General features: G+C 39.8%; 1 protein-coding gene across 1 annotated transcript; it reads right to left on the bottom strand.

Moving 5' to 3' along the window:
- Positions 1-3,676: 3,676 nt before the first annotated feature.
- On the bottom strand, positions 3,677-10,828 carry LOC121304510 (adhesion G protein-coupled receptor E3-like). Its single transcript, XM_041235675.1, has 9 exons — positions 10,654-10,828; positions 9,434-9,604; positions 8,742-8,942; positions 7,882-8,099; positions 7,611-7,677; positions 6,993-7,072; positions 5,305-5,461; positions 4,561-4,656; positions 3,677-3,870 (listed from the first exon to the last, which is right to left on the bottom strand). The coding sequence occupies exons 1-9, from the start codon at positions 10,795-10,797 to the stop codon at positions 3,841-3,843; spliced, it is 1,164 nt and encodes a 387-aa protein (XP_041091609.1). The 5' UTR covers positions 10,798-10,828; the 3' UTR covers positions 3,677-3,840.
- Positions 10,829-10,861: the final 33 nt, after the last annotated feature.

A 10,861-nucleotide genomic window follows, 5' to 3' on the forward strand; every position in this document is an offset into this window, starting at 1 on the left:
GGAATGCCAAACTGTAGAAGGAGCAAGTGTAGTGATAAACTAAAATCTTTAAAAAAAATAGTCTGCTGAGGCTGTCGTTAGTTTAGACTTTAGAAAGCGTTCAGTAACTCCTACTTATCGACAGCATTTTGTTGTCGTTCACTCTTATGAATTGCAGGTTTATGCTCAGGACCGAAGAAAACTATGCCAATGAGGTAATCGTTACCCTTTCTCTCAATTCGTTAAAAACCTGCTTTCTTACACGAAAATTGCTGGGGCTTAACGAATTCTGAATGATCTCTTATGAATAGGAACTGCTGTTAAATAGGCGGCCGTGGATGAAATCCGATCACGTCCTCCTGTTTTCTCGTTTCTACAGGTGTAATTTCTTTGTATTACTCAATGGAGATATTTCTTGTGCTGCTTATCATAAAGAACAGGCTATTGCTGCACTGCTATAATCAGACGATCCTCCATCTTTACTGTGATATTTGCAGCGCAAAACAGGGTTGCAAAACACTTTTCACTTGGTGTTATTGTTTGTTTTCCTCCACGATTGTTTGTGACACGTTTTTGGCAGCCTGCTTGGTACACATGATGGACACCAGGCTTAAGGGTGGTGTTGGAAGTGGAGATATGATTGGTTGCATTGTGTAAAATTTTGCACATGTACAGCTGTCATGTGTCTGATCTACTATATGAACTCCAAACTTTGTGGAATTATGAAACTTTACTGTCTCTGGGATCTTTGCATCATTCCTGATGGCAATGGAAGGATGAAGCGTGCTCAGAATTTTTTTTTTTTTTTTCTGTGTCCACAAGTTGATACGAGGCCTGTTGATCGACCTCTGTCTAAGGCAGGTAATAGCTGCCCCTGGGTGGTAACAAAAATCTAACTTGAGTATGCAGCTGTGGCTGTGTTTGTCTTTGTCCCAAAATTGAGTGCATCACCTGTCTAACTATTAGGGATGAGCCCTCTCCCATAATTATACCCACATATAGGGAAACACCTGCCAGCTGTAGCACACACTTTTATGTCAGTGGGCTGTCCCTCACATGACTGATTCATTTGTTATGCAGGTTGAGTCCCTGAAATGTATTGTGTAATATTTAAAAGATGCAGCACATGTTGCATGTCAGTTTCAGTCAGGATAGGAAAGACAGCAGACCTTCCAGATGTTTTTACTATAGTCTTCAATGCAGCACAGTTGCAATGTACAATCCTTCTTAACAGTGTATGTGTCAAATTAGTAGCAGCGATATCACCACAGTGGAGATATGATTGGTTGCATTGTGTAAAATGTTGCAAATGATATCACCAAAGGTGCATAGGTGTCTAATCTATTGACACATATTCTATGCTGATGCTTATTATACACTACACTATCTTCACATGCTAGCTATCGTGTAGGAACAAAAAATCTGCATCAGTGTTGTAGCAAGTGCATTTTATTTGGATACAAGTGCTGGGAGATTTCATGGTGTCATTTTGACTTCTGCTGATTCACATCGAAGATTAGATAAATGTGTTTGGTTTCATTCTTCAGTAGATTTATGGCCCAGGGTATATAAATAAAATATCAAAACATTGCATGCTTTCATTCCTTTAAGGGTGGGAGGTTATGCGGAGTAGTTGTATAGTGCTGTGATGTGTCATTCTACGCTTGCAGTCAGTATAGCACGAGCAGTATCTGTCTTCAAGGAAGAACCTCTTAGCTGGCTTGCCACTTGTCCCAGAGTGTAAATTCTGTTATCAGGAGTAGCGTGAGAGTTCGATGGCCTATTTAACGAGGATGTGTCCCGTGACACACGGCAGACATTGAGACCCCCTGAATGTGTCCTCTCAGTAGCCTCTATGTTATAATCAATATCACAGTCAATAGGATGGGTGGAGACATGGGAAGGAGGATTGATCCCTTATCGACACACTTTAATTGGACAATGATTTAAACAATGACACACCTCTGCAAAGGTGTTTAAGAAGTGCTGCTTTTAAAAGAACATGGTCTCTGTCTCCCTCTCTCTCCTTCATCTTCACCTTATTCACCTCAACTAGATGCCCTGTGGATCAACGCCAGCCTCTAGGCTGCACTTGTTTCATTTTGATTTCCTTTAGGACAAAACAAGACCAGGAGAAGCACCCAATGTCAGCAGCTAGCTAGCTATCTACAAGCAAGCTGGAACTACAGAACTTTACCGCACTTTGAGAACAGTAAGACCAGACTGCGATAATAACTATACTGGACTTGATCCTCAAAAGACATCTGAAGACCCGTCTATAATTGTGTTATATTGAACATAACTGTGTGAGTTTTAGAAGTAAAGATCTATGCATGTTAACCCATTGAATACTAGTATGAGTTAATAAACCATACTGCTTTAAATCGATTTATAAATCATTTGACTGAAAGTAAGACCTCGGTATTGATTTGAACCAATAATGATCAATATTATTTTGAATGCTTCCTAAATCAGTGTTTTATTCATTGCAAGCAATGCTTTGTTGCTAGTGGTTAAATAGGTATGGTTTATGAAGTTTTTAAAAGTCAATGTGCCACTAAGCATCTCTCTAAAATAGTTCTGACAGGATATCCGTGGTCGATCTATCAAGTACACCAGACGACCCATCAATGTTTCCGCTCAGCCAAATCTTGCATATGTGCCAAACAAAGAACTTCAATTATAATTTTAAATCTTAAATAATTTACTCTCAAGGTGTCGTGGTCGGATTTACACTGTAAAATAAAGCTGCCTGCACTAGCTCTTCAACTATCAGAATTCTTCCACAATTCTGGAAGGTGAAAAGCAATGGAAAAAAAAGTAGTATTTCCTTTGTTATTTGTAAAACATTTTATTTTCAGTGTTTAACATTTTTACATTAAAAAAATCTGGTTTATCAAAAGTTCCAAATCACTGCCAAAAGTCCTACTCACAATGTGGCTCACTGAAATCTATAATAACATTCCAGAAATATTTAATAGAAATAAAGAAATGTATTATCAGTACTCAATAAGAAAATTCTCCTTCTACCCAAAGCTTGCAGTGTAAGGTACTGCACGCAGGAAATAAAAATGTGCATTATAAATATCACATGGGAGATACTGAAATTGGAGAAGGAATCTATGAAAAAGACCTAGGACTTTTTGTTGACGCAGAAATGTCTTCATCTAGACAGTGTGGGGAAGCTATAAAAAAGACCAACAAGATGCTCAGATATATAGTGAAGTGTTGAATTTAAATCAAGGGAAGTAATGTTAAAACTGTGCAATGCATTAGTAAGACCTCATCTTGAATATTGTGTTCAGTTCTGGTCACCTCGCTATAAAAAAGATATTGCTGCTCTAGAAAGAGTGCAAAGAAGAGCGACTAGAATTATTCCGGGCTTAAAAGGCATGTCATATGCAGACAGGCTAAAAGAATTGAATCAGTTCAGTCTTGAACAAAGAAGACTATGTGGCGACCTAATTCAAGCATTCAAAATTCTAAAAGGTATTGACAATGTCGACCCAAGGGACTTTTTCAACCTGAAAAAAGAAACAAGGACAAGGGGTCACAAATGGAGATTAGACAAAGGGGCATTCAGAACAGAAAATAGGAGGCACTTTTTTACACAGAGAATCGTGAGGGTCTGGAATCAACTCCCCAGTAATGTTGAAGCCGACACCCTGGGATCCTTCAAGAAGCTGCTTGATGAGATTTTGGGATCAATAAGCTACTAACAACCAAACGAGCAAGATGGGCCGAATGGCCTCCTCGTTTGTAAACTTTCCTTAGTGTTAACATGTTCTTAAATTTGAAAGCGTGCAGATCTTCTTTCTTCATTTCCGCTCCTGTTTTCTTTCCTGAGAGCTCAGAGCTGCATTAGTGCACAGATTTTGCATTGGTTTCCTCCTGTAATAAAACAATAAATGAAGAGTTGTATTGGTGGTGTTTCTGGCCTGCTAACGTCACAGGGGTGGAGGCTGAATCGTCCTGCAAGACCCAACTTGACAAAGTTCTGAGATCAATCCGGACAAGCACTGATGGGCTGAATGGCCTCCTCACATTTGTACATTTTTCTACATTCCTACGTTTGTGTTCCTACGTTGCCAAGTTCCTACGTTGCCAAGTTCCTACGTTGCTGTGTTGCTATGTTCTTATAACAGTCTTCGGAGTGGATAAGATCACACACAAGGAGTCAACGATTTTATACAAGACAGTTTTTTTTCTTGTTTTAAGGTCCTGATTTTTAATTTAAAAAGCCAATCGAGTAGTTAAAGATTAACTGAATTATTTGTTTGTCACAGGCTGCTGTGCTATCAATGGACTCTGATGTTTGGTCATGGATTATGATCTTAAATCTAAACTGTCTGGATTCAATTGGTTGGATGAGTAAAAGTCTTCTGTATATATTATGAATTTTAACAGATTATAAAACATTTTTAATAAGGTAGGGCAATTGACTATGATGTGGCCCAAAACCTCTCTCTATCTCATACCAGCTCATAATATCCTGCAAGACGTCTCTCTTCATACAATATAAAATGATGAATATTGAAATGCAGAACATTTGTGGTTCCACTCTCTAAGAGTTTGCATCACCTTCAGAGATTCCATTGGAACTGTAGAAGATGAGAAGTTGTAGCTGCCTGTCTGCCCATGGAGGCGGCTGATCCACGCCCTGTACTCCACTCTCACCTGAGGACAAGACAAGAAATACCAGGACAATGAGGGACTGCCCAGGCTGTACCACATTCAACAGGGATCCAGTGACAGTCTTAAAAAAAAACATTGATTTCTCTGCTGTTAAATTCTTGGAGGAATGATGTTTGGGTACGACTACACTTGAGTCAGCTTGAAGATTATTTATTTGAAGATGATCTAGTCTGAGTGGTAAGCATTGGGACTGAGTGGGGTAAGATGGTCAGTAAATGACCCTTCCCAAGTTTTACTCGTACGTCCTGTTACTTGTAGCTTTTATATAAAACCCTGCGAAAGGCCACCAGAACAAAAATGACACTTCACAATTAATTTTACAGTCCTGGTTGGTTCTTCCTGACATAATAAAGCCATCTTCAATATCAAGGCCCTGTATCCAATATTAAGGCCACCATCAGCAGTACCAAACGTATCGAGTCACCATGATGTTTTATAAAAGAAAACTAAAATAAAGAACATTGTAATAAAGTTCTGTTTTAACTAATGAACTTTCAGCAGTAAGGCCACCCCCTATTAAGGCCACATTTGTTTGTTCCCTTGACTAGCCTTAATAGCAAGGCGATCCAAGACTGTTCTGCACAATGTGGAACGCTTGGCAACACTAGGACGAGGCACTCAATTACTTACCTGCTGGTTCAAGACACAGTGCACCAGGAAAATATAGGGACCCTGCAGGGCGTTGATAATGGCAAACACCAGTGTGAAAGTGACTCCTGGAATGAGTGCAAGCACCCAGCTGCAGCCCATGATGAGGCAATGCACAATGGCTTTGAAAATCCCCAGTCTACAGAAAAAGAAAAACACAGGACAGGCTGGATTAGAGTTACCTGCATCAAACTGATGGGAAGTGCCACGAGCCTCTTGTCTGTGTGGGTTTAAAAAGGCATTACACAGTAAGTAACGGGAATGTCATTTTGTAATTGCTGTTTACATCCCCCTTACTATGTGTTTGCAATCATTCGGAGTGTTCTGGTTACTGTTGCTCTAATACTGAGTTACCTGCTTTCTCTAAATCTGATACCTGGCTTTGAGTTTGTCTGGAGAATCCTAAGTGCCGGGACCTAACAGGCTTCCTCATTTCATTCAAATCAATTGACAATGTGATCTTTCAACTTTGCTGGCCCAGTTTATATATTCTGTGCATAGAACACCTGCTCTTCAGTTCTAGCTGCCTCATAGACATATGTAATGTAAGCTTTATATTAGTGAGAGCAGCTCCATCTAGTGCACAGCAGTGTATTGCCACCAGAAAAGCAAAAGGGAAATTTGGCTGATCTTGAAGTCCATGGCAGGCAACTAGAACTGAACGGCATTCAAGACCTGTCAGGTGAATTGCAACACACAAAAAGCAGCGTACTAGCTGGGGCTGATCCTGTGGTCAGTACAGAGGACAATACTAATGATAATCTGCAGGATAGTTTCACTTGCAATGACGTGACTAACACTAAAACAGCTATAATTCCTTTTTGAAGAGTCATTTACCTCATATCACAACAAGACTTAAACTAGAAAGCAGGTATTGGACAGGCTTCATATGTTCAAACCTTGTTATTAATTGGAGCACGCTCTCTTGCTCTACCTGATCTTCGTATGTAATCATATTAAATTAGAGATTTAGATCGATTACTAGTGTACTTAAATCTACAAATTAGGTAAAACTTTATTAAATTGCAAAAGGATATTCTCAATACCATTATATCCAATACATCACAACATGATTGGTAAAGATTTTAAAAAACTGATGTAGGACATATCTTATGAATTTCCAGCCAGTAATAAAGCTTAGTCTAATTACAAAAGAGCCACCTATTTTATTAATTATATCATTCTCAAATCTTCAACCAGTCACCACAACACTTTAACCAGACTGCATTTATTAATATAAAATAAAGCTTCACATGAGATCCTTAATTAGAAAAAAAAAATTGATCACAAATTTAATTAATAGTACTTAGAGATATTGATTTTTTTTCACATTCCGAATGCTTTGAGACATCATTTATCTACAATGTTGCAGGTTTAAGAGTTTAGTTTGATAAATAATGCACTGGGGCTTGGGTCGTCTTGGATCCAGTAAATGTAAATATATGCTGGTTCCTGCAACCGTTACCTCGTGTAGCAAATGAATCTATCCATTTCTAACGGAACTGACTACGCTCACTGTGTCGCCAACTTCGCTCGATGTACATATAAAAAACACAGGAACATGAAGATCTCTCTCTCTCTCATTTTATTCTTGCATCAATAAAAGGAACAAAAAATGTCCAGCAAACTAACAGTTCAATTCAGAACCATGGGGGGTTTGAGATGCTCACCTGGTGTCATTCACTGTTGACTCATCAGCATTCTGGTCAAGCCCAGTCAAGAGAATTACAGGGAAGAGAATGGTGTTGACCTGCAGGGCACAGACAAAATGAAGTGAGGGTCATTTAATGCTATAAACACTTTGCACTGAAGAAGGCATTAGCTTCAATGTCAGTCTACCGGATTGAGTTATAGTACAGAACTAGGCTGGATCTCAATAAAAGTGGATCGTCAGATTACCGGGATATCATTGTGATATAGAGATTGTTTCACTTGCATGCCAGGGCTAAGTAAACTCACTAGAGACACAGCATGTAATGAATAATTTAAACAGTAATTTCATAAATCTACGCTCAGGAAATCTGTTACACAATTTCATTTTCCAGGTGACCAAGGAAGTGCAACTCTGCCATAATGTAGTACAGTAGTTCATGTTCAACTTAGAAATGTAAAACTGTTCAATTTTTTCAGTTTTTCGTTAAGTATATGGAAAACTACAATGGGGTATGTAATTCAATATATTATCGAAACATTATTACACAGGTTTCATTCAATTAGTTTCATTAGTTCATTCTATAGGGTGATACAAAGCTCTAATTTATTATCGTGCCACAAATAGATCTACTTACAGCTATTGTGACACAAACGGGACCAAGAAAACTCCAGGCAAACCCTCTGTGATGGCTCAGCCAGCATCTAAGGAGTGGAAACAACAGTGCAGTGTTTATCTGTAAGGTAGCTGCAGTGTGGATAGTATAGAACACCACAGTATGGTAATGCACTTATATTATACAAAGAAAATGAGTGAAAACTATTGTTAAACAAAACCCTGTATTACTACTGTAGGAGATCTAGGGCCTTTGCTGTGCCAAACAATGACGTGGTTGAATTAATACTCACAACATATCAATCCTGTATCCCTCTGAAAACACTCCAGCCGACACAGCCACGATGACAGCAGGCAGGCCGTACCCAGCCAGCAGCCCTCCTATGCTGCACGGCCTCACCTGCTTCCCGTCTCTCACCAGCAGATAGAGGTGCACTACCTCCAGGCACATCCACACGAAACTGCATAGGAAGAAGTAGTGCAAGAACCCAGCTATGACTGCGCATGGCACCTGGGAAGAGAGACAGGGGGATCAACACAGCTGAATAACACACAGGACCTGAACACAGCCACTTCATAGTCCACGGTATTAAACTATGTGAAATAGGGACACGGGTTATACACTTCATTAGGGTTGGGCCACTGTTGGCCCTGATAAACAGCCTTGACACGGACAAAGACTCCACAAGGTGCTGGAAGTAATATTTCAAGCACCCGGTGCTGAGAGGTAGACAGAGCATTGCGATGCATCATTCAATTTTGTTCCAAATTCGATCCATTTGGATTGAGATTTAGGGATCGTGGTGGCCTTGGAAGATCTCTGAAGTCTCTGTCATGCTCCTCAAAACACCTGGTCGATGGGTGCATTATCTTCTTGACAGTATTCATTCAACTCCATTGACTGTCTTGATCTACACAAGTAAGGGTATACCAGGAGAACATGCCCCACAACAGGGCAGTATTAAATCCACCGGTTAGGGTTAGGGACTAGTTAACATTATTATCCAAAGCGACGTACAGAGACTAGGGGGTGAACTATGCACCAATAACTGCTGCCGAGTTACCTACAATAGGACCTCAGTTTTACGTCTCATCTGAAGGATGGGTAGACATTGAATCCCATTCACCAGGACCTGCACTAGCAGTGACTCACCTCCTCGTTGGTTTTGGACACTCCAATCAGAAATAGAAGGTGAGCCATGAAGACACAGACACTCAGGTGCAGGTGAAGGGCGGCACTGGCATTGTGAATCGAACAACAGAACAGGAATGTGACAACGGCAAGGCTGAGGCAGACCAGGGATGTTATCTCTGCAATGTAGACGATCACCAACAATGCATAGTAATCTTGCATCTGAAAACAAGAAATGTTTCGGAATCACTGCATAGTCTCTTAGGAAGAATAGGGTTTATATCATGCGATTGGAGCTAGTTTTACCATGTCAACTTAAATCATTGGCGTAAAGGGCTTCTAATGCTAATAATCTGTTACGCTGTAGTCAGTGTGCTGTCCCAGCTGCACCCTCATAGGTGCTTTCCTTCTGACTGTCTAGTGAAAATGATTTGTGTGGCACTATACTGGGTCTAAGATTACTGGCACCCTAGCAATGGCTCTATTGCTACTGAAGATTGTGGAAATGAGTGCCAACAAATCTGACTGGCGTATTGCAATCCCTCTGTGCTCCATCAGCGGGTCCCGACCCCTTTACAAAAAATTCTATTTATAAAACTCTTTCACAAATGTATCGACAAGACGTCTTTTCTCATTTTGTAATGGCTTCTGGCTAATTGTAGTTTGTCTGCGAACTACTGTTTCCTATTCCTACTCTCACTCAATGACAATACCTGTGATTCTCTTCTTTCCATTAACACAGCAAAGCTGGAGAGGTGGTCACAGCTGCACACAGTGTGTGTTTGGTTGGAGTGTAACTTTGTGCAGCCTTCTGTGGACCAGGAGCCTTCCTTCCCTTCGTATTTCCAGTAGACACACATCACCTGCTCTTCTGCTTTTTTTAACTAGTTAGATATTCAAGAACAGGCACGTTAAGGTGCTGTATACAATAAAGACTGATTGAAACCTCAGACTGCGTCTACGTTAAAGACAGGGTAAAATAATGAAAGCTTCAGTCTATAAAATACAGGTAAGGGGATATTCATGAGAAATGATAAAAACAACAATGAATCTGTTTACAAAGTGAAATATTCAAATGTAATAATTTATTAATACTAAGGCCTTTCAAAAATGAACAAGTACGTCAGTAACATAGGTCTCCCACCACGACTGGGAATTCAAAATCAGAGCTATCAGTATGATCAATCAATCACTCAATTTTTATATAGCGCCTTTGCACAACAGGTCGCCACAAAGCGCTTTACAAAGTTAAAAAAAAAAAATAAATACATATTACAAAAACAGCAATAAGCAGTAAAAAAGAATAAAAACAAAACAGTAAAATATGTAAAAGTAAATAAATAAATTAGGATATATAATCTGTATTATAAAAACGGGTTTTAAATCTAGTTGTTTTCCGGGGGTCCCAGTATCATCACTTCTGTTTTGTCTGAGTTTAACATTAAAAAGTTATTAAGCATCCACTTCTTGATGTCGGCAAGGCAGGTATTCAAAATGTTAGCAGCAGATACACAGTCTTGTTTGAGAGACAAGTAAAGCTGAGTATATTCAGCGTAACAGTGGAAACTAACGCCATGTCTACACATAATGTCACCCTGGGTAACATATTAAGAGAAAATAAAATTGGGCCAACAACTGAACCCTGAGGGACCCCACAAGTAACTTTTGATAAAAAGGAGGGCTGCTCCTCAATTTTTATAAACTGAAACCTGTTTGAGAGATACTAGAGATGCGACATGTGATATGTGTATAGATGTACGGCTTCCTCCACCATACCATCTTCGTAGGGGATTTTAACCCCAGCCTGGGATAATTCGATAGCTCTCTGTGGTGTTGGATTTCATGGGGTATCCTCTATCCCACTATATAATAAAAATAAGACTGGAGTTGAGTTGTAACCCCCCCCCCAGTTTCTCAGCATATGTCCCCCTACCTCATTGTGATGGAAGGTTAAATTGACAGGCGCTGAAAGTTTGTATTTGCAGCCTACACTCACAGTAACCACTGGTGAGTTTAATTGGACAGAGCCTTTTGAAGAGTGATTCGGATAGAAGCTCCCATCCAAGACAGACTCCATCCCGGTGTACGAGACAAACCCAACTGTTACCTGACCTGTTAAGACAAAGAAGTGAACAGCTCAC

This window comes from Polyodon spathula, chromosome 38, assembly GCF_017654505.1.
Source record: "Polyodon spathula isolate WHYD16114869_AA chromosome 38, ASM1765450v1, whole genome shotgun sequence".
Classification (NCBI taxonomy): Eukaryota; Metazoa; Chordata; class Actinopteri; order Acipenseriformes; family Polyodontidae; genus Polyodon; species Polyodon spathula.